Source organism: Botrytis cinerea, chromosome 4 (assembly GCF_000143535.2).
Source record: "Botrytis cinerea B05.10 chromosome 4, complete sequence".
Taxonomy (NCBI): domain Eukaryota; kingdom Fungi; phylum Ascomycota; class Leotiomycetes; order Helotiales; family Sclerotiniaceae; genus Botrytis; species Botrytis cinerea.
This window is the reverse complement of record NC_037313.1, coordinates 416,874-444,581: the sequence shown is the minus strand read 5'-3', so window position 1 is coordinate 444,581 and position 27,708 is coordinate 416,874. Positions and strand designations below refer to the sequence as shown.

Genomic DNA, 27,708 nt, shown 5'->3' with positions numbered 1-27,708 from the left:
TTTGATATCTGGGCTGGATAAAAATGGTCGAGAAGCTGCCTAGAGATGTCTTTCCAGACGATTTTGAACAAGGGACGATGGTGAAAGAAGAATCTGATGCTCTATCAGCACCCGAAGGCGGATTTCTCGCATGGGTCCAATGTGCTAGCTCTTTTTTCTTATTCATGGGTACTTGGGGCACAGAATTTTTTTGGTATGTAAATCATTTCACCTGATAGATAAGCCTTCCAATACCCACAGTTGTAGGTGTATTCCAAACGTATTATGAAAAAACATACCCACATATATCGGCCTCAACAATCTCTTGGATCGGGTCCATTCAACTAGCACTTTTAATTACTCTAGGTATGGTTACTGACCCACTCTACGACTATGGTCATCTCCAAAGTCTCTTGCGCATTGGACCCTTCTTGTCAGTGCTTGGAATGACGCTGACGAGTATTAACACTCAGTACTGGCATTTGCTTTTGTGTCAAGGGGTGTTGCTTGGCGTTGGGAATGGCTGCTTGTTTATTCCAAGTATTGCCATCTTGCCAACATATTTTTCTAAAAAAACAGACTCTAGTGCTAGGTATTAGTTCCTCTGGGGCGACTCTAAGTATTCATCTCGTCCCCTTTCCACCCTGTTTTTTCTTCTGATGAACTAAAGAACGAAAATTAACCGAGTGACAAGAGGAATCATTCTCCCCATCATGTTCAACCTCGGCTTAGTTCTGGCTGGACAATTCGCGTCATTGAATTTATCATGCTTCTACTCTTTTCCTTGCCTGTCTTAGGAATGAAAATGTGAGTCCGTCCCTCCATCGCAAGGCGAGTATTTGAATTTCGAGCGTGGAAGGAGCTGCCTTTCTTTCTCTCAGACGTCTTCCTTTTCTTGGCCTTCTTTGGCACATACATCCCAAGTTTTTACATTCAGTCATATAGAGAGGTGAGCGGCATTGTCATAGATCTCGTACCTATTTTAAATGCTGGCTCATTATTTGGACGACTGGTAAGTTACTGGATCTATTGTGTGGCAAAGAAAATCTGAGAACTAATTAATAAGATTACCTCTAGCTTTACAGTGCTAGACATTCTCTCAACAATTGGCGTAATTTTTCTTGTCAATATTCTATATTCTTGCTATCGCAATGAACTCAACAAAATACCAGGTCCTTTTCAAGCTAGCACTTCGAGATTTTGGAAGTTTTATACAATATAGCATGAAAGAATGCCACAGGAGAACACCTTGCTGCATAGAAGATTCGGCCCTCTTGTGAGAATTGGACCTAATCACATTTCCGCGTCAAGCTCCGAAGCGACCCAGGCAATATATCGCTCCAAGATTAAATTCACGAAGGTAAAGTAGCATAGATCATGTTACAGTATGTGAGGGTCTGCTAACTTAACCGCCAGTCCTCGATGTATGGAATTCTGCAGCCAAAATTTGAGGGTGAAGACCTACACAATGCGTTCTCGACACAGGACCCTGAGTTTCATACGGAGCTAAGCCGAACCATAGGAAGTCTATATACGACAACTGCATTCACGAAACTTGAATATCATATAGACATTTGCACACAAATCTTTGTATCCAAGATGGAGGAAATGACTGAGCTTCAGAATCCAAATGTTGTTGACACGAGTGCTTGGCTTCAGTACTATACCTTTGATTCCCTGGGGGAAATTAGTTTCTCCAAAAGGCTGGGTTTTCTGGATACAATTACTGATGTTGACGGTATCTGCGAGCTATATCATAGACAGATGATGTATTTTGCGTTGGTATTACACTCTTTCCCTCCTCCCCCTTCCCCCTTCCCCCGACTATAACTTTCTCATTATATACTGCTTTAGCAAAAACAATCTTGTTGCAAATACAATTATACACTGCATTAATAAATTAGATTTATAGAATTACACAAAAAAGAAGAACTGCCTTTAGTAATCGATCAAGAATGATCGAATTGATACTCGGATTCTAAACGAGACTTTATAAAAGTATTATCCGGACGAAAATTCGATTGCTAATATGACCCTAAGTGCTATTGCATTTGGATTCGATTTGATTAATCGTATTATTGAAGCAAATAAGACCTCAAACAGTTTCTCAGTATTAAGGATACAAACTGCTCAAGGTTATAAATATATATCCTTTAGAAGTATTTGCCTTTATATGATAACCACTTGGTAGTACTGAATATTCATAACTTATGAATTTATCCAATTCGAGAAATTCATAATTATGTATCAGCAGTTCACCCTAATATAGGCAAAATCTACCTCTTATTGCCGGAAAAATTCTATTAGCTGAGAATGCAGGAAACCATTGCTCAATATGTACGAAACTGCCATACTTGCAAACGCAGTGCCGTACCGCACGATCAAATCCATGGTTTATTGCTCTCTCTTCCAATCCTTACTCGGGTATGGTAATATATTATTATAGATCATTGTAGCTTCAATTAAGACAAGTATTGATACAACAATATATTTGTTATTATTGATCAACTTATTAAGCAAGCAATCTTCATACTTTGTTACAAGACAATTGATGTTTGAGCTCAAGCTCAATTATATCTTTATGATATATATCACTATTAAAGCCCCCCTGGTATTATAGTGTGAGACTATAGCCCTCAATTTATAATATAGTTTTGGAAAAAATTAAATCAAATCTTAGGAACTGACCTGAAATACTTCGCTACCCATCACCCTCAAACCGATAGTCAAACTGAGATTTACAATCAATATCTTCAGCAGAGATTGAGACCGTTAATTAGTTACTACCAAGATGAATGGTCCCAATTCTTACCCATGATGGATTATGCACAACTCACCCTCTCGTACAACTCGCTTGAAGGTCTTACCCCCTATGAGACACTTTACGGCTATGTACCTAAGCATGCGTGGGAGTGGAAGGAAAACATTAGTAATCCTATAGACGATCTAAATATGCAAAATGGACGTATATATACTGAACGTAATAAACAAATTCTGGTGCGAGCGAAAGAGAGCTGTTGTGTGCCCAAGAAAAGACATCGAAATCTGTGAATTCCTATTATCACGAGATCGACCTCGATGTAGGAGATTACGTATGGCCTAATGTAAAAGACTGTTTTATATAGAGATTTTCCAAAAGGCTCGATTTTCTTGTCCAAAGAAGATTCAAGATAATTGGTTGTGTCGAAAGTTCTTTTAAGCTCGATCTCTCAGCTATTATACAAATCCATTCAGTTTTCCCCCTAAATAAACTACGCAAGATGTATGACGACCTTCTCCCTGGCTAAATACTTGAGGCACCACCATCTCTCAATATAATCGGTGAATCAGAATACAAAATGGAAAAAGTTCTAGTAATAAAGAAAATACAAAAAATTCTATTATATAAGATCTCGTAGCTTGATAGTAATATTGATCTCACCTAGTATCCTGCTTCAGACCTTAAAATGCCGCTACACCTCCTACAAGATTTCTATTGAGAAAACCCTACAAAATTTAACCCTCCTAACCAATTATTCAATTAAATAAAACTCTATGAGAGCAAAGAAAATGATTATGATTATATAAATAATAATTCATCTATGAAACAAAAAGATAAAAAATTATTTCTAGCCTCATGTCCATTCTAAATTTCTCGAATAAAGGGTAAAATCTGGAAAAACCTTTCTCTAGGCTGACTTGGTATATTCTAACCATTTTGAACGATTAGCTTAATCAAATATAGTCAACTACATTGATTTCTTTAATTCAGTTAATTGATCTCATTGATGCCAATTGATTTGATTGATTTGGTTGATTTGGTCAATTAATTTGGTCAATTTTGTCGATTTCTAGTAAACCGACCAAATCAACCACAACTGATTTAACTAAATCTGAACTGACGAATCGATGAAGAATTAACAGAATTAGCCTCTCCAGCTTAGGTAGCGCAAATAAGCAAGCTCGAGGGCGAGCTTTCCCGAAGGGGGGTAGTGTCGCGAAGTCACCTACATTCAGGTAAATCACGTGGGATAACGGATAAGCTGATGGCCCGTTCACACACGATCGGATTTAGGTGATTTACTATGGGAAAATGGGGGTAGTGAAATCTAAGATGAACGCGCCTGAAGCCGTTTTGTTAGTGTACGAGATTGTGTATATAAAAAGCCTCCCAGAGAGCTGTAATTCTTTAGTTTTAAATTCTAAGGATGAAATGAACCCTGTTTATTCAACTCTCTATAAGGCATATCGTCACATTATTCTGAGTAACGTAGTTTATCGAGTGGACCACTTCAAAACACACCAAAATTAGTCTTTTCTGATGTTCACATTTTAATAATTAATCATTATATTTTTACAATAAGAAGTATATTAAATAATAATATGAAATTAGTTTTTTTTATTAATATACTTTTTTTTTATAAATAATTTTATTATATTTAAAAAAATAAGATATTGTCACGATTTTCATTACCAAAAAACCATTTTAATGATAATTATTATATTAAATCAAAATTCTAATAAATTATTAAATACTTATATTATTTATATAAATAATTATAATATTTATCCCTAAAAGTTAAATTATATCAATAAATGAAGAAAGTGCACGGTTATGCACAGGCGAATTTTGTATGTATTTAGAGTGGTACATTATTCTTAAGTTATGTGAAGTTTTATTAATATGTTAAGGTGTGCCTTTCAAAAAAATTGATGCGTGCTTTTTCTGGTGTTTTTTTAATATGTGGACAGCTGACTCGTTAGTGTTCATACTCGTTTGGTCTCGTGCTATCACCACGTGATATGGCGGAGATTGATGAATTTTTCCACGGCAGAAAGGCTAAAGCTGCCCCAAAACAGAAGTCCCTAGTCTAAGCATAAGTACTTTACCTGGTGACCTCACCTCCGATCTTCCCTTTTCCATCTGCCCTGTTTGCATTGCTTTTCGTCTCGATGACAGTTCGCCATGATGATGACCATTCATAAATCAGTGGTATTCAATGTATCCGTACGCGATCCCGTGTCTTTAAAAACGTTCATCAAGTTGCGCGTTTACAACGCCCTGCTAGGCCGCTGCGCTCAGCCTCATCTTGTGCAATGAAAAGTACAACTGCGTTATACTCGGTTGCTTGGATAAATACTTGTAGTCCCTGTTCTACTCAGCACTATGTATATTCCTGTGGACCAATAGCCTAGCCCATTTAAGTGAGGCGGTTGTGGATATCCCTGCCTACCGAATGGGGCTGAATCATTGATTGTGAGGCTGAGGAGAAGCTGAATTTGTTAGCGACTGTACTCTAATTAACATAATTATCTATATGATAATAGCTAGTTAACAATCACAAATATTGTCTAGCTGCTTGAATCAGCTTCGAGTCAACTCCTTAGAAATACAGGAAGGCATATCTGAAACCGCCTTTTTTATCGTATTTACACTTTGCAGAATAAGGAGATATGGAATTGAGCCAATTAGTTGGGGTAGGAGAAAACGAAGAGATAGCGAAGCTACTTCTCGATCGTGGAGCAGATGTGAATGCTCTTCAAGCAGCTGCATGGAAAGGAAATCAAGAGGTTATCAAGCTACTTCTCGATCGTGGAGCAGATGTGAATGCTCAAGGTGGAGAATATGGCAACGCTCTTCAAGCAGCTGTATTGAAACGAAACCAAGAGATAGTGAAGCTACTTCTCGATCGTGGAGCAGATGTGAATGCTCAAGGTGGAGAATATGGCAATGCTCTTCAGGCAGCTGTATGGAAAGGAAATCAAGAGGTAATCAAGCTACTTCTCGATCGTGGAGCAGATGTGAATGCTCAAGGTGGAGAATATGACAATGCTCTTCAAGCAGCTGTATTGAAACGAAATCAAGAGATGGTGAAGCTACTTCTTGATCGTGGAGCAGATGTGAATGCTCAAGGTGGAGAATATGGCAACGCTCTTCAAGCAGCTGTATTGAAACGAAACCAAGAGATAGTGAAGCTACTTCTCGATCGTGGAGCAGATGTGAATGCTCAAGGTGGAGAATTTGGTAATGCTCTTCAGGCAACTGCATGGAATGGAAAGCAAGAGATAGTGAAGCTACTTCTCGATCGTGGAGCAGATGTGAATGCTCAAGGTGGAGAATATGGTAATGCTCTTCAGGCAGCTGCATTGGATGGAAAGCAAGAGATGGTGAAGCTACTTCTTGATCGTGGAGCAGATGTGAATGCTCAAGGTGGAGAATATGGCAATGCTCTTCAGGCAGCTGCATGGGTTGGAAATCAAGAGATGGTGAAGCTACTTCTCGATCGTGGAGCAGATGTGAATGCTCAAGGTGGAGAATATGACAATGCTCTTCAAGCAGCTGCATCGAATGGAAATCAAGAGATGGTGAAGCTACTTCTTGATCGTGGAGCAGATGTGAATGCTCAAGGTGGAGAATTTGGTAATGCTCTTCAGGCAGCTGCATGGGTTGGAAATCAAGAGATGGTGAAGCTACTTCTTGATCGTGGAGCAAATGTTAATGCTCAAGGTGGATATTATGGAAATGCTCTTCAAGCAGCTGCATCGAATGGAAATCAAGAGACAATGAAGCTACTTCTCGATCATGGGGCAGATGTGAATGCTCAAGGTGGAAGATTTGGTAATGCTCTTCAAGCAACTGCATGGGATGGAAATCAAGAGATGGTGAAGCTACTTTTCGATTGTGGAGTAGATGTGAATGCTCAAGGTGGAGAATATAGTAATGCTCTTCAAGCAGTTGTATGGAATGGAAAGCAAGAGACGGTGAAGCTACTTCTCGATCGTGGAGCAGATGTGAATGCTCAAGGTGGAAAACATGGCAATGCTCTTCAAGTAGCTGCATGGAAAGGAAACCAAGAGACGGTGAAGCTACTTCTTGATCGTGGAGCAAATGTGAATGCTCAAGGTGGATATTATGGCAACGCTCTTCAAGTAGCTGTATGGTATGGAAATCAAGAGACGGTGAAGCTACTTCTTGATCGTGGAGCAGATGTGAATGCTCAAGGTGGATATTATGGCAATGCTCTTCAAGCAGCTGCATCGAATGGAAAGCAAGAGACGGTGAAGCTACTTCTCGATCGTGGAGCAGATGTGAATGCTCAAGGTGGAGAATATGGTAATGCTCTTCAAGCAGCTGCATTGAAACGAAACCAAGAGATAGTGAAGCTACTTCTCGATCGTGGAGCAGATGTGAATGCTCAAGGTGGAAAATATGGTAATGCTCTTCAGGCAGCTGCATTGGATGGAAAGCAAGAGATGGTGAAGCTACTTCTCGATCGTGGAGCAGATGTGAATGCTCAAGGTGGAGAATATGGCAATGCTCTTCAAGCAGCTGCATGGGTTGGAAACCAAGAGGTAATCAAGCTACTTCTTGATCGTGGGTCAGATATCACTATACAGCCGCGAAGTACCAACCGATTATCTATGCTTCATGTCTGTGTGGCTTCTGGTAGCACGATGGCCCTAAAAGTATTACTTGATGCTGGTGGAGCAATCCATCTGGATACACAGGACGAGTCTGGACAGACACCTCTTCACGTAGCAGTTGAGAAGCGTGATATTCTGGCTGCTAAGTATCTTTTGGAAAGGGGAGGATCAACTGATATACCAGATTTTAGCGATACAACTCCATTTCAGCTAGCTATACAGTCCGGGTTCTCTCAAATGGCTCTTTTGACATTCTCTAAAACCAAATATGATCCCTCTTCGCTTTCTGCGACAGACTGGCGACGCTGTTTAGCCCCGGGTCTCGCATGTCATATCGAGATGACCAGTTGTGAACCACCCGAAGTCTTAGTCTGGAATGATGCATCGAAATTGAAAATGGAACTCGACGATTTGTCGTACCCCCTTTCTTCGTATAGCGACAAGCTACCTGCTAGAGAGACTGATTTCATGAGCAGAAAGAATTATGCAAAACGAATATTGTATGTATTTACTATCAGCCTCAGATTCTGTATTTCTTTTGGCACTAATACGTGGCAGCATCCTTGCAGATGACTCTTCGCTGCACGACGGTCCGGAATTTGACCTACGTTGCCGTTGGTGGCGCAAGGTGCCTCAAGAACCCAAATTTGAGAATACACCTCAAAACCTCCGGCCTCTGTCCAAGAGTTGGAATTGGACAATCCAAATGAGTTCACCCCCTACCATGGACACTGTCCGCCGAACCCCAGCGAGCACCTGTAAGTGTAAAGGATATCCTAAGGATTTCTTACTATGAATTAAGAGGTTTAGTTGCTAAAAGGCTCGTAGGCTTCCTAGAATGTGGCTTATTTGTCACTTGTATTTTCCTTCCAGCAATAGAAGAGTGGCCAGAGACCGTCGATCATCTGGAAAGATTTGCAGGGGATCACAAACAGAGGCACGGAATACTGTGGATCATGGTCAAACCAGAGGCGCACGAAGCCAAATCAAATTCCACAACATTGTTCCTGTGTTCAAAATTCTCCTTTAGTACTTCAGAATTTGCAGGCGTACCTGTCACAGCGATAGATCTTTTCATACCTTTAATTCAGCGCGTTCGAAGTATCTGGGATCATAATTTCGACGTTTTCGAGACGCGGCTATTATCCACAGTATAATCATCTTTTCCAAGTTTGAATCAAACTGACTTTTCTATAGCGCAGTATGGTTCTGAAATCGGGCGGCAATGATCAGAATTTAGTACAAGAACTTCTGAAAGATGCTCAACTCTTAGAGCTGCTTATAGCGAATCTCAAGAAGCAAGTCAATAAGTTCAGAATATTCAAACAACAGTATACAAGCGATGCTTGGAGAGTGCTGCATGAACACACTCCTGGCCAGCTAAAGGAAGAGATGGATAAAGTGGATAGTGAAATTCAAAAACTAAGAGAGGGGTGCGAAAGGCGTCTGACTGACTTCATGAATTCGTCTCAGAATATCATTCAATTGGTTCTCAAACATGTCTTCCATAATCGGAGTATTGAACTGACATAGAATCAGGAATTTAACTTGACCTCCATTGCAGAAGCCCAAAAGTCAACAAGGACAAACAGAAGCATGAAGCGTCTCAGTTGGATAACGGTATAAGATTGCTAACAAGTATCTGGCTCTTTATAATAATGCTAACGTGTTGAAGTTTATATTTCTTCCTTTGCTCTTTATTGCAGTAAGAGCAGTATTAACCTCTTGTAGAAATGAAACTGATTATCTTCTCAGAGTCTTTTCGGTATGAATGTCGACATTTTGGAAAACAACCCCGCATGGTGGTGGTATATTCCTCTTGCTGCTCTATTAATGTTCATAACCTTTACCGTATGGATCATATTCAAACGAAGCGAAGGTGTAAGTATTTTAGCTAGTCATCTTACGAATATTGCTAACTCAATCCTGATACTAAGTTGGAGGACAATCTCGAACAACGCTTCGACAGGCTATTTCGATTCGGCCGGCCGTTTCGACAGAACAAGGAAGATGTAGAAAGAGGCTTGGATCAGAGTGAGCAAATAAAGCGGAAACGAACAGCAGCATATTCCACTTCTGGAAAGAAAAGATCCTAGCCTGCAACTTATGAGATGAGGCGTCGTTATTTACCAGTTGTTTTAAAGTATAGGCACCGAAGTAAGGATAAGAAAGCACTCGATGGGTTCAATTCCATAGTATATGTGAGATAGAGAGCGCTTCGGCAGAGCTATCACAGTCATTTAGAGAAGGTTTACGTTGTGAGGATTGTATAGAAACACTTAGGGTGTTATGACGGAACCAGGGACCTTAAAATCTAAAACTAAAGAACTACAGCTCTCTAGAACGCTCTTTATATACACAATCTCATACGCTAACAGAGTGGCTTCGAACGCGTTCCTCTTAGATCTTACTACCCCCATTTTTCCATAGTAAATCTTCTAAATCCGATCGTGTGTGAACGGGCCATTAGTTTATTCGTTACCCGACGTGATTTACTAGATGTAGATGACTTCGTGACATTTTCTTTTGTTTCTATTACTTTTTAATATCATTTAAATATATTAACCTAAATACTCTTACTGTTCTAATATTTTTAGAAATTTTAACAAATAAATCAAAAATCGATTTGAATGTACTTTAAAAAATAATAGAAGTAAAAGAAAAAGAGTAGAGGTAAATGAAAATGAAGATTTGTTAATAATTTATTAAATTTTTTGATAAAGAATTTTCAAACGTAGTAAAAAGCTGTATCATAAATTATTTGACAAGTATATAAGGATTTTGAGATCATTTGCCATTTTAAACTATTTAGATTTATTTAAAATTCTAATAATTATTTGATAGTTTTGAAGATTCGGTAAACGAATTTATGAACTAAACAATTCCTAAAAATTTATTTCATAACCTCAAAAATTCGATAGATCTATTCTTTAATCTTATTTGATCTTATCTACTAAATAATTTAGATCTAATAATTCAAAAATCTAAAGAAAATCGATCCGAATATACTCTTAGAATCTAAAACTACAGCTCTCTAGAAGGCTCTTTATATACACAATCTCATACACTAACAAAACAACTTCGAACACATTCCTCTTTGATCTCACTACCCCCACTTCCTCATATTAAATCACCTAAATCCGATCGTATACGAACAGACCATCAGATTCTTCGTTATCCCACATGATCTAATTACCTGAACACAGGCGACTTCGTAACAAGTACGATATTTGATTTTTCAAGAGTAATATCACCACTTCTAACTATATTAATTGCGACAATAATAACAATAACAATAACAATAATAATAATAATAAGAATAATAATAATAACTAGCCGTCGGGAATTTTTTTTTCAGACTATAGATTCATAGTAGCTTTTTTTTCTTTTTTTCTTTTTTTCTTATTTTTGAGATAACTATATAAAATTTTAATTTTAATTCTTTAATCTTTATGGGGGCCAGCCCCCAAACCCCCGATCCTCGCTACGCTCGAGATTTAATTATAAATATTAATAATAATAACAACAACAACAACAACAGCACAAGTGAAATAATCCTAGAAAACAATAATTTTTTTTTCCATCCATCTCATATCTTATTATTATAATCAACAAAAGATTCATTCAATCAATACGATACAATACAATACAATTTTTCTATCCCCCCCCTCCCCCCCCAAAAGTTTTTGATATTCCTTAAAGATACTCACTTTCTTCAACTAATAACTAATTATTTATCACAAATAATATGAAATCAACCCTCCCATTCTATTCCCCAACCAATTATTCAAACCCCATTAAATTCTACCTAACCTATTTCATCACCCTCCCCAATTATCTCATCACCATCACCAACACATCCATCACCCTCCCCAATTATCTCATCATCACCACCAACACATCCATCACCATCACCAACACATCCATCATTACCAACAACACCAAAGACGACAGACAATTTACCAATTACCCAACCACTCGTCCTTCATTCATTCATTCCTTCACTCATTCATTCAAATCACCAAATACCAAATCACCAAACACCAAATACCCTCCATATATATCATCGACCCTAATCGTTTCACTGATCATGATCAACCTCAGCTTTTTAATAAGTGTAAAATACCTTATCCTTATCCTCTATGAAAGTCAACTACCTACCTAGTCGCCATCGTTCTTTTACTCTGATTAAGTTAGGTATCTACTATATAATATAACAACTTGTGCTTTACTATGTAAATTTATAGGTAGGGCGCCAGCTAGTTAATACAGCTCCTTTTATATAATCACATGATCAATATCCCGACACGAATTTTATATATCATATCATATAATTACACACATCTCCAGCCCTTTCGAGCCAAATCAAAAACTAGCGATGAGTATTTATTACTATTGAAGCTCCGCTTCTTCTCTGCACATTTAAATAGATGAATGATCAAAACAACCCAAAGATCCCAGGTTGATTCGTGGACTTATTACATTCTAATTCCTAACCACTCAATATCTACCAAGTGCACTTATGCTAAACAAAGGTTCTAAATATCATATTATATACATCGCCATCATAACTATAGTCACAATCATAATCCAATGCCAACCCCAAAACCAAATCTCCAAGCCATAAATGGTATCAAAGAAGCGAGAGAAACACTAACCATCAATCCATACCCCGAATACCAAATACCAAATTCCAGATACCTTATGCCAAATCCCCATAATCTACAAAAACCCAAGCATCAAATCATCTAAATAACCAAATATAGACTACACAAAAGACTCGGTCCTGTGAAAATGCCTATCCAAAAAAGAACATTCCCCAACGTCTTTTTCCCCTTCATCCACTTCGTCTGACTCATAATTGTCAACGGAATCTGACACATCTGCAAGACCAGTAGATATCCTCTCAATTTTTTAAAGATACACCACATAACCAGCTCATGTACACACGCGCTTAGGAAGAAAGTAATAAGCGTCGCCGTCTTTTTATCGACTCTCAGACTCGAAATCGATGAATGGTAAACGTGTCGCAGGAGGAAATTATGAACCGGTCGATTCCAATCGCGTGCGAATTGATCCCAAGATACCGAATTCCACCAAGCTTCGTAAAAGCCTCGATCGGCGTAACAGGTTAATTCGGCAAGGAGATTGAGAATACATTCCCAAATCACATACCATGTCAAGATATATTCAGCTAGAAATGGGAAGGCTAAATCGCTGACGATACCCGGAAAATAACGGAGGCGCTCGATAGACGTTAGGTTTGACTCTTTCATCTCGATCGTTTTAACTACGATAGGATAAATATAAGTTTGTGAGATAAGGTTCATGACGATCAAGAGACCAGCCGTCGCAATGCTTTTTTCGGCTACATTATACCAATCGATATCATCGGATCGCGGGTATTCTAATTCATAAACCAAAGTTGGAAGAACGATGTATTCGTAATGATTGAACAAACTGAGATTGTTCGGGTACTGATTCTTGGTTGTCGTACATTTTCCTTCGAGCTCTTTACCCAAGAAATCGATTTCCCATTTAAGAATTCGCGCAAATGTCTGGACTTGATCAACATCAAGAGGCTCACCAGAATCAATTGCAGCAGCTACTTGGTCAGTAGCCGATTCGACAATAGAACGTCTTCGATCGGAAACCCTCTGATAGATGTCATTGGACGTAGGTCTAGCATCTAGATACGAAGTAGACAATGAAGAAGCGGCTGGCGTTGTAGCGGAAGGTGTCTGTATTGGCGAAATATCATCAAGCTGTTTCAGCTTACGCTGAAGTTTAGAACGAGTCTTATACTGTTCTGATAAATGGCCATTATAAAAAGCGTAAGAGTGTTGTTTCATCAACATGACAATTCCATGAAGGACAAAAAAGACCTGCCCGAAGGGATGTTGTAAGCGAATGACTCAGGGGAGACTGTAGAACATCATTTTTTCGAAGTAGTACTCGGATCAATTCTAGGAAAGAATGGAATTTAATTAAAAATCAGCCACTTACTGTGTGTGTCCATGGCCACTCGCGAAATAGTGTCCAACTTATTACTGCTGAGAGATATAATAGTTCCCAAGCCTGTACAAAATTACATTTAGTAAATTATTCTTATCTCCTCTATTAATCAAACAACAAACTCACACTCTGAATGATCCAGCCTTCTCTATTCCAGTCAATATATCCTCGGTGTATTAATTTCTGTAAAACAAGCCCAAAACCTGTAGAGAAACACATTACACCATCAGACAGACCAAGAACTATAACATCTCGGTGGAACATCATTTCCATAATTTCATTGGTACCAAGTATATTTCCATACACTCGCCAATTCGCAAAGGCAAGTTGGAGTACGAAAACGACGAACGCTAGCCAGCCCAACGTAAAGAAACCATGGAAAGGTGAATCGGCAATTATATTGTTGTGTCGGTCGAAGGCAGTAAACTTCTTAGTAAAAACCACTGTTTGAGTCCATTAGCAACGAATCATTCCGTAAATTTTTTTATTTACGACATCCATTCAACATCATTCGATAACTCCTTGTTCTTTCAATATATTCAAGGTTTGGAAGGACTCACAGTCACTGAATTTTGTTCGTTTCTTTGGTTCTCCCGACGCAATATCTTGTGCATAATGCGCAACAGTGCCTTTTAGAAGATCCCGTAGCTCGTCGTCATCTGCTTCAAAAGTATAGATTCCTTGTCCATTTTTCTGAAGCTTGTTGAGAGTCACCGGAATACTTTTGCGCCTTCTCGTGCCGTGCCGTGATTGCGGAGACTGAACTTTTAGCTCTGCATATACCGTCTGTGGTATTTGAGGCGACTCCATATCGGTATCGAGGCTTCCACCCTTCCCCCTTGTAATTATGGCCATTGGATCTGGTTTTAAAGTATCATAATCTTCCAAGCTATCGCTTTCTGATACCTCCGAAGACTCCCGCTGATTTCTAGCAACCTTTTCCAACGCCTTTTTCAGAGATTGTGAATGCTTAGGGCGATTGGGAGATATGGTGGTTTGTTTTGATGTGGAGTTATCGAAGCCATTTTCCCTTGATTGTTCATCTAATGAATCCTGAGCTGCATGTGTTGGATCTGAGGGAAGGGACATCGTCATGGAAGGGGAGGTAGTCGTGGATGCTATTCTCACCATCTCGACAAGCTATGAGAGAGAGAAGGCGTGTTCCAGGACGAGAGAAGGTTATTGGAATTTGGATTCGAAGATCTAGCTTGTGTTGAAAGGCGCAAGAGACAAGATTCACTGGTAGATTGTTAGCCTAGAACTTCCTGCAAACTTGCTGCGAACTTTCCTCGGTGCGGAACCAAACTCACCCGGTGTCCCAAAATAAGAGAATCAATGACAGCGAACCTGCGGCAAGACTGTTCCCAAATGGCTCAAATGGCTATGCTGCCCGAAGAAGGAAATGGATTGAGGCCGAAGAGGCAAATGCCAGCGCTATGCAGGATGCAGGTGCAAAATAAGGCGATTGATAGAAAATCAATGGAAGGAGATAATATGATTGTGGAAAGAAAATCGAGAGAAAAAAAAAAAGCTTTACAATATCTATATCTTTGAAACAATCGCTTGGTAATAATCCGATGCCGACTAGATACACAATTCAAGAAAAAATCCTGATAGAGATGGAAGAGCCGGAAAGGTAAAAGAATAATCGACGTGGTGTGTATCTCGCGCGCACATTACCATTTCCTCCAGTCTCCGAATCGCATGACAGATGATTAAGTCTTCGCTCTTCTTACCTGAGACCTCTTTACTGCGAGTCTGTGATGGATGTACTTACTGGAGAATAGAGGGGCATGATGAAGCTTGGCATATGGCATATCGCATATGGCACATCGCATCGCAAGAAGAAAGTCCCCGATTCTCCTTTCATTGTGAATTTGAGTCATGGTCATGGCATAGGAAAGTCACTTTGGTCCGCACATGGAAAGGGATCGGATCGGCCTCTTGTCAAGTGATGTGATGTTCAATTAGGGATTAGAATGGCAGGAAAGAAGAAAGTTGTGAATGATTTAGGAATCTTCGGAACTGTATTTAAGGCCTAGCTGCATCATGTGGAGGAGCGTCGAGGCATCTGATAGACAGTGATAGTGGCTGCCCACCACGGCCCACCTACTTAGTCCCTCCCTAGTACCGACGTAGCAGCTAGATGTTATTATTAATGGAACCCGCGGGCCCTCAATGCTTTATTTCTGCCAAAATCGATAAACATGACGTAAATCCACGGAGTTTTTGGGTGCCGCCGTCCGAGCCCTGTTCTGTTTGTTCCCAGCGTGCCATTACCCCTTCAGCCCTGTCGAGATCCCCTGGAATCCAAGAGCTATCGATCTGGGTATGTACGCATCATTACATACACATCTCACAACTACTGGTGGCAGTGGAAAATATTATCTAATGGCTTTGTGCATACTTATTAGAATGTCGATAGCTGTCCCAATCTACTCATGTGCGGAATTCACATTCATCGCTTTTTTAACTTTCTGCATTCCCGTCAAATAAACTATCGGATCAAGGCAAGTTCGCCGATAATAAATCGGTGAGAAGGACATTGCCAGTATTTCTTGCCAAATCGCTTGCCAATTGCCCCTGAGCATCCCGAAGATTCCGGATGTCTTCTCCGTCAGCAGTATCACGTCCGACACCCATTGTCTCTGCCATTTGAGTGATTTGTTCCGGGAAGATCTCTGTCGGAAGAGTTGACGCGAGCCACAACAACAGCCAGATGATTTCTTCCTGTCCCTTTTCGACAGCCACATGCAAACCACTTTTCATTTCATCCAGAGGATCTTGATAGCGCAGAATTGGCTTTGCCGATAGCCCTTCTCCATCCTCGTCGTCATCTACAGCACTGAGTAGATCATTGATTCCAAAAACATCACCCTCGGCACACATTGTCATGAATGCGCGAGCGGGACGTGCTTCTGGGTGTTCATCGAGATAGGCTTCTTCAGTGATAAGAGGCAAGATGTCAAGGTCTTCTTGAACTCCGCCCTCGTTGTGATATCTCGTGGGAACTCGGGTTCCAGACACCGATCTTGAAGATGAAGCCACTGAAGTTGCAATTGAATTATCACACGATGGACAATGGAGCTTATTCAAGATTTGAGGAGATTCATCCAACAGACATTGCCTACATTAAAGTTAGTGAGTCAACTGATGAAGTCTGGAGATCAATAGCAAATTTCATATGCTCGAATGATGAAGCATAGAACGACACGTGAGAATCAAGATTTATCTTTGTGAAGTCAAAGGCGAATCCGTTGGCCAAATACCATCACGGCCAAAGCTAGAGAGCGGTATCTCTCGAGAAATACTTTTTTGTGCGTGTTTTTGGACGATTATGGTATAACTGCATCTGATGAGAGAAGTACAATTACCCCTCGAAGAACTATCTTCAAGCTAACTTCCATGCGGCAAATATATTCCGTGTGTATACCCGGCTCAAATGCTTCAAGTCCCAAGTATCATAAGAGGAAATAGAAATATGCTCCAACATTCAGACCGAGAAATAACCAAAATATATTCTTACCAATGCATATGACAGCCGCAAATCAACTGAAGGTCATCTGGGACGCTTCCCATCGAAGAGCTTCCACCCTCAAACTGCTCCAACTCATCTGGGTCAAGTTGGACGGTCAAGCTTTCCGAGCAGAGTTTACAAGTGTCCATGTTTGTGTAAAATAAAGAAAAGTAGATAATTCAGTATTGATTTGTGAAAAGTTGTTACGTGGTTGTGTTTGGAAATAAAATTTCTTTTGATATAAAAATTCTCATGTAGAATTGTCCATGGTCATTACTTTAATAGCGGGGAGCAAAAAAAAAAGTCACTATCTAAAATTTTCTTATCGTCTGAACGCTTCTATTCAATTTTGTAGTTTGTCGTCTCCTTCTAAATTACCCGGAACACCACGCAAAGTCTTGTAATGAGCGGGAATTCAAATCTTGCCATTAAGAAGACCAGTCCTATTTTTCGCCATTCGAATGAGACCGAACATGCATAGAGTTTGTATCTCATGCCAGCCTCCAACAAGATGGCGGGATTGTTGATTGATACCACCGGTGTACCCATCTATCTCTATCTATGCTCTACCATTCGCCTTCCCTACCACTTCCAACGGCTACCCACCTGGTGACCCTCTTTACTTGGTTTGTATGTATTTTGTGTGTGATGCCGTCGCTACCATGGGTCCTGGCTGGCCATCGACTAGCTTACTGATTCTAATCGTGGTAAAAGCCAGGGATCGTCCGACTTTCGACGCGGTGGCCTCAATATTCAAGACATCCCCTAACTGAGCAGTCCCAATATAAGTGACGTGAATATCAATGCTTGCCCCAGACTTCTCCAATCCATGCGAAGCAATCGCAAGGCCGCCAGACCAGTCGACCAAGCTTGCGCTTACTGCGCCGTGGATAGTGCCTCGAGAATTGACATGATTGTTTTCCACCGTCAAGCGCGAGACAACCAGACCTTTTGTCGCCGATATGATTTCAACGTTTGCCAGAAGGAAGTCGTAGATGGGACTGTTGCCTTTCATGTTATCCCACACTTTCTTGACGTGGACCAATTCTTCCGTCGAGTTGTCCATGGCGACGGAGCTCATTGTCTATATGTAATAAATCTAGTTGCCTGAAATGCGGCAAAGGGCCAGTCGTCAGCAATGGCGAAAATGTACGTATACGCGTATACCAAAGTCTTGGGGTTTCGCGTGCGGTGAACACCGACTCTCATTAGGAGATAGGAGATAGTAGATAGTTAATAGATCTTTAATTACCTGTTTGAGAAGCTCGAGGCTATGAAAATGCAAACGTGCGGCAATTACTTAAGAATGTCAAGGAAGTCCAAAGAACCGAGAGAGAGAGAGAGAGAGAGAGGCAGAACGGACAAAACGGGCGGTGATCAATTGCCAGCTGGAAATCCCGAAATTGGAAGATTGGAAGAGGATACCTGGGTAGATTATACGAAGTTACGAGTGCGAGACAGCCGCTGCCCAGAAACGTCAGCGGGGTTTGGGCTGTGCATCGCATCATCTCAATTTCACATACTGATATGCATTGAGCCATCATTTGAACTCAAAATCCCCCCATAAACCCGTGAAAGAACCCAACATTGAACTTCCTCTTCCTCTTCCTCTTCTTCTCCCACAATCCAATCTCGACAAAGAAACAATTGTCGTCCTGACACGATTCGCATTTGTTACGTGTTTTGCACCATCGCGCGCCGGCATCAATATTCATAGTGGCATAAACTGGGAGGGGTATCCACAGCTACCTAATACCGATAGGTACCTCAACCTGCCTCCTGAATTACGGAACCAACAATTCAAGTCTTTTCGACTGCGAAAGTCAAGACCAGAGTAACAATCCGCAAAGATGAATATCATTAAGCTGCAGAGGTGTGTGAACAATTCCTTGGGGCTATTAATTCGTTCGGGGCTGCGTTTGTCTAATCCGCTTTGATTTATAGGAAGTATCCTCAATTCCAACAAGATGAGATCTTCGGTCTCCAAGATGCGTTCCGCAAGCTCGACGTTGACGATAAGGGATACATTGACGAGGCTACTGCTATTAAGGCTACACAAGGGAGCGAAAGACAACCATACGATGTTGTTCGACAAGCGTTGAAAGAGGTCGATCTTGATTCATCTCGAAGAGTCGAGCTGGAAGATTACGTAGGAGTAAGTTTAGGCACACACTTATCTGGCACATTGATGAATGTCGACTAATTGCATCCAAGCTCATCTCAAAACTCCGCGTCTCTTCACCAGCACAGCAGCGCATGTCGACTGGGCCACAGAGTCCTGCTCGTGTAGGAATTGTATCGCAACAAACCGGAGGTGCTGGAAGTGGGCATGCTTCAAAGGGAAGCGTCAGCGGTCGTATCCAAGTCCAAGGATCTTCATCGAACGTTACCCACACCATCAACGAAGATGAGCGAACAGAATTTACCCGTCATATCAACGCAGTCTTGGCTGGCGATGCAGATATTGGCTCGCGTCTGCCATTCCCTACAGATACATTCGAGATGTTCGACGAGTGCAAGGATGGTCTCGTATTGGCCAAGTTGATCAACGACAGCGTACCGGATACTATTGATGAGCGTGTACTAAATCGCCCCGGAAAGAAGATCAAGACCCTTAACGCATTCCACATGACTGAGAACAACAACATTGTTATTGAATCTGCGAAGGGTATTGGTTGCTCGGTGGTCAACATTGGCAGTGGAGACATTATAGAAGTTCGGGAACATTTGATTTTGGGTCTGATTTGGCAGGTTATCAGAAGAGGTCTGTTGAACAAGATTGATATCAAGCTTCATCCTGAGTTGTACAGACTTCTGGAAGACGACGAGACACTGGAACAATTCTTGAGATTGCCTCCCGAGCAAATCTTACTCAGATGGGTCAATTATCATTTGAAGGCTGCAAATTGGCCACGAAGGTAGGATGAATCTCAAGGTTATCTAGAACTTACTAACATTCTATTAGAGTTGCGAACTTTTCCAGCGATGTGAAGGATGCTGAAAACTACACTGTCCTTCTATCTCAAATTGCGCCGGAGTGTTGCGACCGAGCACCATTACAAACACGCGATCTTCACCAGAGAGCAGAGGAAGTCTTACAGAATGCCGATAAATTAGACTGCCGGAAGTTCCTTACACCTAGCTCCCTCGTGGCAGGAAACCCCAAGTTGAACTTGGCTTTTGTTGCTAACCTCTTCAACACCCGTCCAGCACTAGAACCTATCACTGAGGAAGAGAAAGCCCAGGTTGATGATTTCGATGCAGAGGGTGAGAGAGAAGCAAGAGTCTTCACACTCTGGTTGAACAGTCTTGATGTGCAACCAGGTGTAAACTCGTTATACGAAGATCTCAAAGACGGCACTATTATTCTGCAGGCATATGACAAGGTTATCAAGGGCTCTGTTAACTGGCGTCATGTAAATAAGGTGCCTGCTAGTGGAGAGATGTCGAGATTCAAGGCTCTAGAAAACACAAACTACGCTATCGAGCTTGGGAAGCAAAACCGTTTCTCCTTGGTCGGTGTGCAAGGAGCAGATATTTACGACGGTCAAAGAACTCTCACTCTTGGACTCGTCTGGCAATTGATGCGCAGAGACATCTCCGAAACCCTCACAGCTCTTGCTCAACGTCTTGGCAAGCGCGAAATTTCAGATGCAGAAATGATCAAGTGGGCAAACAACATGTCACAGAAGGGTGGCAAGAGTTCTACTATTCGCTCCTTCAAGGATCAATCGATTGGAACTGGAGTCTTCCTTCTCGATGTATTGAACGGAATGAAGAGCAGTTACGTTGATTACGATCTCGTGACACCAGGAGGAACCGAAGATGATGCTTACATGAACGCTAAGTTGAGTATCAGTATTGCGAGAAAGATGGGCGCGACAATTTGGTTGGTTCCAGAGGATATTTGCCAAGTTAGAAGTCGCTTGGTGGTTACTTTTATTGGTATGTTTATTTTTGCGTTTCTTTCTTTCTTTCTCCATGTAGATCTTGCAAAAAATGAGAGTTCTAACGTTTTCTTCAGGTTCTTTGATGGCAACAGCAGAGAAGATGCAGTAAGTTGGTTGATGGGATGGGATGGGACGGGATGAGATGTGATGGGAAGGCAGAATTCCGAATCGATGGATGGATGAATGGATGATGAGAAATTATGATAGCGATGCTAGTGATGATAGTTAGTAAAAAGTGTGTGCAGGCGAATCAATGGCTGTAGGACAATAGAAAAGCATTGGTATCTTCATTTCATGAGAGAAAGAAAAGGGTGGATGTATGGATGGACGGATTCTTGATGATTCGATTTGATTATAAGAAAGCGCGTTTTTCATGAAAATACTACAGCTGCATTAAATATGATACATCATGTTGCACGTGTTACTCGCTCACATTTATCGGTATATCAAAGTAAGTAAAAGGTAAAATATTTGTTTTGACGACTATTAATTCTTGAATAAGTAACATTGGACATCAACTTTGAGAAAACTTCCCCATGCCCAACTAAGTACATCTGCATCCCACCCAATCCATCAATCAATCAAGCCTGCAAAGCCAACTCCTCCCTACTAGCATAACTCCCCCCCTTCCACGCCGCCTTCGGATCACTCCTCTGATCCACCTCCCTCTCCTCGCCCACCTTTCCCCACCCGCCACCTCCAGGCGTGTGGATAATAATCCGCTCTCCCGCTTTCATGGCGGCGGTATTTTTGCCCCCGAGATTGATCCTGCGTTCTTCGTATTCCAATTCTTCATTCTTGGCATCTTTCTTGGATTCGGATTCCGACTCAGATTCAAGGAGCAAGAGATCCGATCTCCCCCTGTTGCTCTTCGCGACCTTCCTCACCCAAATATTAAGACCGCATTGTGCGTCTGCGCCCCCCTCGAGTCCATACGGTCTGTAGACTCTTCGCTCACTTAAGATAGATACCTGGACCGGGATTCTAAACTCGATGTCTCGGATGACTCCATCGCCGCCCTTGTATTTTCCCTGCCCTCCGCTTCCGGCGCGGAGTGAGAATTCTCTCAACAGGACTGGATAGCGTCTCTCGAAAACTTCTGCGTCGGTGATCCGCGTGTTTGTCATGTGTGTATGCACACCGCTTGTTCCATCCCAGTGTTTTCCTGCTCCGCTTCCGCCCGCGATGGTCTCATAGTATCCGAATCCCTTGACGTGTTTTTGGCCGTCGACGTTGCCGCCGAAGCCGAAGGTCAGATTATTGCAGTCGCCTTGGGAGGCGGCGCAGGCGCGGAAGGCGCGGAGAATGACGTCTGTGACGCGTTGAGAGGTGAGAACGTTGCCGCCTACGACGGCTGCTTTGTCCGAGGGGGAGAGGAAGGATTTGGGTGGGATGAGGACAGTGATGGGTTTGAGACAGCCTTGGTTGAGAGGGATGTCTTCGCTAATGAGACTGCGGAGACAGTAGATGATTGCGCTATAGGTTACGGCTTGGGGGGCATTGGTATTTGCTTGAGGGTTGTTAGTTGGCGAAGATGAAAATGGGAATTTTGGGGAAGTACTTACCGTATACTTCTGGACCTGTTCCCTCGAAATCAAATACAGCTTCTCCTTTTTCGGCATCGATGGTGATTTTTAATTGGATCGGGCTGCCGTCATCCATATAATCGATTGCCGATAGATCCTGTCCTTCGAATCGCTTGCTAACATCTTTCAGGAGATTTCTCACACTGAGCTCGGCATTATTTTGGATATTAACCATGTAGAAGTTTACCACTTCCTCACCATATTCCTCAATCAAAGTACTGATAAGATTGATGCCCTTCATGTTGCTAGAAATTTGAGCTTTGAGATCCGAGATATTGTCTGCTAAGCATCGTGTACCACTACATCCTTGATATTGTGCAGGCTCATCAAGGAGAAGCTGTGTCATTCTTTCTTCATTAAAGCGACCTGCGCTAACTAGTTTCTCAGACTTGATTGCGGCTCCTTCTTGGTATAATTCTCTCGAATGTGGAGGCATGCTACCGGGAAGAATACCACCAATGTCAGCATGATGAGCTCTAGAAGCGACGTAGAAGAGAATTTTATCACCGGCCGGATTGAAAGCAGGGGTGATGACAGTGATATCAGGAAGATGTGTTCCTCCATATTCTGGATGATTGGAAACTATAACGTCTCCTTTGACAAGCTTTCCTTTCCAAATTTCAGCTTGACGTTTGACGCAGGTAGACATTGAACCCAGATGGACTGGAAGATGTGGAGCATTAGCTACCAATCCACCAGTAGAGTCAAACAATGCGCATGAATAGTCGAGTCTTTCCTTGACATTTGTGCTGACACTAGTTTTTTGAAGTGCTCTGCCCATCTGTTCTGCAATAGCCATAAATCTATGAGCGAAGATACTAAGCATAATAGGGTCCACTGATTTCGTTTCATCTTTGGCCAAGGGTCTGAGCATTGTTAGCCGAAATGTCCTATCCTCACATAATATTGGTGCGAAACTTACTTGTCTTTACTTTCATATTCCCCAATGTTTATGACTACGTGCGTTTCGATTATCAATGCACTTGCGCCAGGAGTAATGACAACAGTTTGTGTTCCATCTGCAAGAATTGCTGGTCCCTTGATTCGGTCACCGGTATCAAGATCTTCCAGCTTGTATATAGGGGTATCTTGTCGGCCACCCTCAAAGTATACTTGGGATCTCTTGTACTCTTTCTTGCCAGTTTCAACATCCTTAGGTTTGATCTCCTTCAATTGTTGGTCCACTGTCTTTTCAAGACCTTGAAAACTCTTTCCAATGCCACGAACTCGAACATCGTCTACAATGATATCTCGATCGGGTAAAGTGAAGCCAAACTCTTGTTGATGCTGTTTGATAAAAGCTTTTCCGTAAGCCCATTCATCACCACCGAATTCCTCTACATCTTGCTTCTCAGGTTTGACAACCATCAATGCAGATTCAGTACCACGGTATCTCATATTCAGATATTCCTCGTGAACTATAGAACTGTCTTGAAAGCCTTGTGCTTTTAGAGCATCGGTCGACTTTTGTTTGAGCTCTCCGATTTTCTTCTTTAGGTAATCGCGTGACTCTCCGTCATCAGACCAAATCTTTGATTCTGGCTCTTGTTCCTCGTCGACCACATCAGCTAAAGCCATACCATACGCTGACAATACTGATGAATAACGATGAACAAGTATCTGACGTATACCCAAGCTCTCGGCAATCGCAACTGCATGTTGTCCACCAGCACCTCCAAATGTCGCGAGGCGGTGCTTAGACGTATCAAAACCCTTCGCTTCTGTTAAAGATCGAATGGGGCGGGTCATAGTTTCGTTCGCGACAGTCAAGAATCCGTAAGCGACTTCATCAGCAGTCATATTTTTACCCATCTCCTTGTTGACTTGTTCGGCTAGTTCTTGAAGAAGCTTCTCGCTTGCTGTAACATCGAGACCCTCATCTTCATTCTTTCCAAAAATCTTTGGAAAGAAATCAGGAATGAGTCGACCTAAGAAAAGATTTGCATCGGTAACCGCAGCTGGTCCTCCCTTGCGATAACATGCAGGCCCAGGATGTGCACCGGCCGATTCTGGTCCAACTACAAATAACCCATTCTTAAAGAATAAACGCGAACCACCACCTGCAGCTACAGTATTGATATCGAGTTGAGGAGACTGAATAGTCACACCAGCTGTAGTAGTCTCAAAGACATGTTCATATCTTCCGGAACCATATCGGGAGACATCGGTAGAGGTACCGCCCATATCAAACCCAATTACAGGTATCTTAGTTTCAGGGTCATATGAAGTAAGTGCGTATCCTACAACTCCACCAGCAGGACCCGAGAGAATTGCTTTAAGGCCCGAGAAGTTGTCCACATCTACCAGACCTCCATCACTCTGCATAAATTCGCACCGAGCTCCTTTTGTTCCCTTTTCATTCTTCACACTTTCCGCTCCGAGGCCACCTTCGAAACCTTTGGAGAATCCGGCGATGTACTTTTTGATGGCGGGTGTTAAATATGCATCAGCGCATGCTGAAGTAGCTCTCGGGACCAATTTGATCATAGGCATCAGTTCGTGGCTAAGAGACACGTGCTCAAATCCAATTTCCTTCGCAATTTTGCCAACCAAGGCCTCGTGGTCAGGGAATGTATAACCATGCATCAAACAAACTGCTACACTTTTGATGCCTTTATCGAAAACTTCCTGTAATTGTGATCGGATGGTTTGTTCTTCAGGCCGCTGCAATATGCGTACAGCTTCGGATGATAAACCCCGCACCAGATCTTGATCTTGTGTACCACTGGCTTCAACTTTGGTGATACTTCGCTCCGGATCTTCAGCGTAATCTTCCAAGGTAACCCTTTCGTCAATCTCCACTACAAATTCGTACAAGACGTCAGGTTTTTTGATCGCGAGATCAAAAATCTTAGGTCTTGATTGATTGCCAATTTCCAGACAATCTTTGAATCCCTTCGTCACCACCATAGCAATTTTTTCGCCCTTCCTTTCCAGTAATGCATTCGTAGCTACTGTGGTTCCCATTCGAATGGATTCTATTTTTGAAGTATCTAAAGGTTCTCCACGAGGAATATCTTTATTGAGGAACTTGGACATCAGCCGCCTGATGCCTTCCAGAGGGGCATCGTCGTAGTTGGAAGGGTCTTCAGATAGGAGTTTGATAATCACATCATCCTCCATCTTCCCCGTGCCTGGGTTTCCCACACAGTCGGTGAAGGTTCCACCACGCTGTGCTCATTGTTAGTATCGTGCTGTGGGATTGTCAAAATAATGAAATTGCTGTACATCTCTTTGGATGTTCAAAGGCTAGACCGTAATGCCCGGGAGAGGCCATAGGACCGTTGTAATGCAGTCTTCCTTCTACAGGTGCCACAGACTAACGAAAGCTATGATAGAAATTTGTTCCACGTACATCTATGGCAATTCTAATTCCGCCTTGCGTTTGCTTGTGTTCACCCATCTTAAATGAGTGTGTTGGAAGACTGTGAGGGGTGTATAAGATCGAACGATGAAGTGGCAAAAAGTAATGTATCACGAAAGTCAAAGCTGGCTGTCAAATGATGCTAAAAGGGTATCAAAATATAAAATGTGTATCTTCGCAGGAGATTGTATCACTTTGCTTGTTACCATGAATCATATATATCAAAATCTGAAGCGGCGTTTGTACTCCGCGGTGGGAGACGGTGTTGAGATTCCGATGATGGATCAAACAATAATGGCATTAGTAAACAAACTCTTATCTCTTATCGCGAATGAGGGGCTGAATGAGGGGCATGATGAGCTTCACAATACTTTGGAATACACTGCAGCAATTTACGAGCGACTGTTTTGCTGTCTGTTTCTCCTGAAATCAAGCATATGCATATAATAAGTTTTGAACTGATAGCTAATGGAAGAAGTGGGACATGTTTGTTACGTGCCTCAATCATGCTGTTCCTCCAACCTGTTCCCCTCCTCTTTTCAGACAACCTCGATGCCGGCACTTGGAAATTGTATGTTATGGATTGGAAATCACTGTTCTTCCATTTCTAATCATGCAACAACCAGAGATTACGTACTTTCTATCCAGATACTGGAAATCTAAGCGTCATTGGGGGGCCAAGGAGAAGTGTGCATTTGTAATGACAGACTTCAAACCCAATGGCTTTTTTGAAGAGCGTTGATTGGGATGATCTACAAGATTGGTCAGAAGTCTGTTCAAATCACATAAGAAGGCTTAGTTCGACGACGTTGGCTCTTCAGATCGATAAATACCTCAGCAGCTTTAAGACAAAGCCGCACAGCACAGACTGTAAATCCTGCACATCAAAGCATGATCCTCTGCATTTTCGACCGTCCATAGCAACTATGTGGCTTAACCTCCAATGATGTGACCAAGAATTACTCATTTCCAAGGTCTTTGGAGGTCCAGTTTGTATGAGCGTGTCCAGGCGACCATCGTGAGTGTCCTAAGCTTAACCCCACCCCACCAAGCATTTCCCTTGGGTCTCCGTCTACTATCACAACAACAACAACAACCCCATACATGTTCAATAGTAGTACCCCTGTTCACAGCACCGAGTACCATGACTATCGAATTCGAGGATGAACTACCCCAGCAGTATTCTGAAACCGCCCCTCTACACCATATTCACACATTGCCTTGCAAATTAGTCGTGGACTCTTACTGTAGGTGCATGTGAAATCTCGAAACCCCTGGTAGCAAGCTGCTACAACAGGTTTAATCTTTACTACTCAGTGGAAGATGCGCTTGGCTTGAGGCTATCGAACCAACTCGGGAATTGGGCATTCGGAACCCTTCGTTGGGACTTGGGGACATTGGGATCTTCATTCGGACAAGACAATCTCGGCATTAAACCGAGTCTGTAGTCTTTATCAGATTGCTTTCTCACTTCATATGATATTGAATCGTTTTTAGGTTTTCGATAACAGGTCTGCTATGTGACAACCAAGTCAACCAAGTCACCCAAGTCAATCAAGTCAATTAAGTCAATCAAGCTTTTGGGTTTTGCCCAGAAAGACGGATAGAAGGAAGCCGATGAGCTAGAAGAAGATGAAACTCGAGAACAGACAATGGGCCAAGAATATTGGTAATGGTTCGTAAGGTTCAACAACTATGGCTAGATCGAGCCTGACGTTATTTCCTAGTATATTTTCACCGAGCAGTGGTAAAAGGACTAGATCTCTAACGGCCAGATGAACAAGCCGTCTTCTCAATGATTGATCAAAAGCCATGTGGCATGTAGAGCCTAAAAAGGAAATGGAAGCTAACCATCGGATACTCGTATCTGACACAACCAGGCGAGCCAGGGTC

General features: G+C 41.9%; 6 protein-coding genes across 6 annotated transcripts; 2 read left to right on the top strand and 4 right to left on the bottom strand.

The window, feature by feature from the left end:
* The first annotated feature begins 4,644 nt into the window (after positions 1–4,644).
* On the top strand, positions 4,645–9,841 carry BCIN_04g01090 (hypothetical protein). Its single transcript, XM_024692364.1, has 8 exons — positions 4,645–7,883; positions 7,942–8,141; positions 8,212–8,534; positions 8,581–8,871; positions 8,923–9,003; positions 9,059–9,088; positions 9,139–9,264; positions 9,321–9,841. The coding sequence occupies exons 1-8, from the start codon at positions 5,413–5,415 to the stop codon at positions 9,477–9,479; spliced, it is 3,681 nt and encodes a 1,226-aa protein (XP_024548139.1). The 5' UTR covers positions 4,645–5,412; the 3' UTR covers positions 9,480–9,841.
* A 1,915-nt stretch (positions 9,842–11,756) lies between these two features.
* Positions 11,757–15,382, bottom strand: BCIN_04g01080 (hypothetical protein). Its single transcript, XM_024692363.1, has 5 exons — positions 14,709–15,382; positions 13,959–14,637; positions 13,525–13,841; positions 13,390–13,461; positions 11,757–13,268 (listed from the first exon to the last, which is right to left on the bottom strand). Exons 2-5 carry the CDS (start codon positions 14,527–14,529, stop codon positions 12,132–12,134), a joined length of 2,097 nt encoding a protein of 698 aa, XP_024548138.1. The 5' UTR covers positions 14,530–14,637; positions 14,709–15,382; the 3' UTR covers positions 11,757–12,131.
* A 382-nt stretch (positions 15,383–15,764) lies between these two features.
* BCIN_04g01070 (hypothetical protein) lies at positions 15,765–17,140 on the bottom strand. Its single transcript, XM_024692362.1, has 2 exons — positions 16,925–17,140; positions 15,765–16,525 (listed from the first exon to the last, which is right to left on the bottom strand). The coding sequence occupies exons 1-2, from the start codon at positions 17,062–17,064 to the stop codon at positions 15,904–15,906; spliced, it is 762 nt and encodes a 253-aa protein (XP_024548137.1). The 5' UTR covers positions 17,065–17,140; the 3' UTR covers positions 15,765–15,903.
* A 36-nt stretch (positions 17,141–17,176) lies between these two features.
* Positions 17,177–18,314, bottom strand: BCIN_04g01060 (hypothetical protein). The gene is made up of 2 exons (XM_024692361.1): positions 18,168–18,314; positions 17,177–18,022 (listed from the first exon to the last, which is right to left on the bottom strand). The coding sequence occupies exon 2, from the start codon at positions 17,994–17,996 to the stop codon at positions 17,535–17,537; it is 462 nt and encodes a 153-aa protein (XP_024548136.1). The 5' UTR covers positions 17,997–18,022; positions 18,168–18,314; the 3' UTR covers positions 17,177–17,534.
* An 81-nt stretch (positions 18,315–18,395) lies between these two features.
* Positions 18,396–21,297, top strand: Bcsac6. Its single transcript, XM_001554329.2, has 5 exons — positions 18,396–18,788; positions 18,860–19,070; positions 19,130–19,833; positions 19,881–20,860; positions 20,940–21,297. The coding sequence occupies exons 1-5, from the start codon at positions 18,766–18,768 to the stop codon at positions 20,972–20,974; spliced, it is 1,953 nt and encodes a 650-aa protein (XP_001554379.1). The 5' UTR covers positions 18,396–18,765; the 3' UTR covers positions 20,975–21,297.
* Positions 21,298–21,342: 45 nt separating this feature from the next.
* Bcoxp1 lies at positions 21,343–26,063 on the bottom strand. Its single transcript, XM_001554330.2, has 4 exons — positions 25,807–26,063; positions 23,374–25,622; positions 22,431–23,317; positions 21,343–22,375 (listed from the first exon to the last, which is right to left on the bottom strand). Exons 1-4 carry the CDS (start codon positions 25,852–25,854, stop codon positions 21,447–21,449), a joined length of 4,113 nt encoding a protein of 1,370 aa, XP_001554380.1. The 5' UTR covers positions 25,855–26,063; the 3' UTR covers positions 21,343–21,446.
* Positions 26,064–27,708: the final 1,645 nt, after the last annotated feature.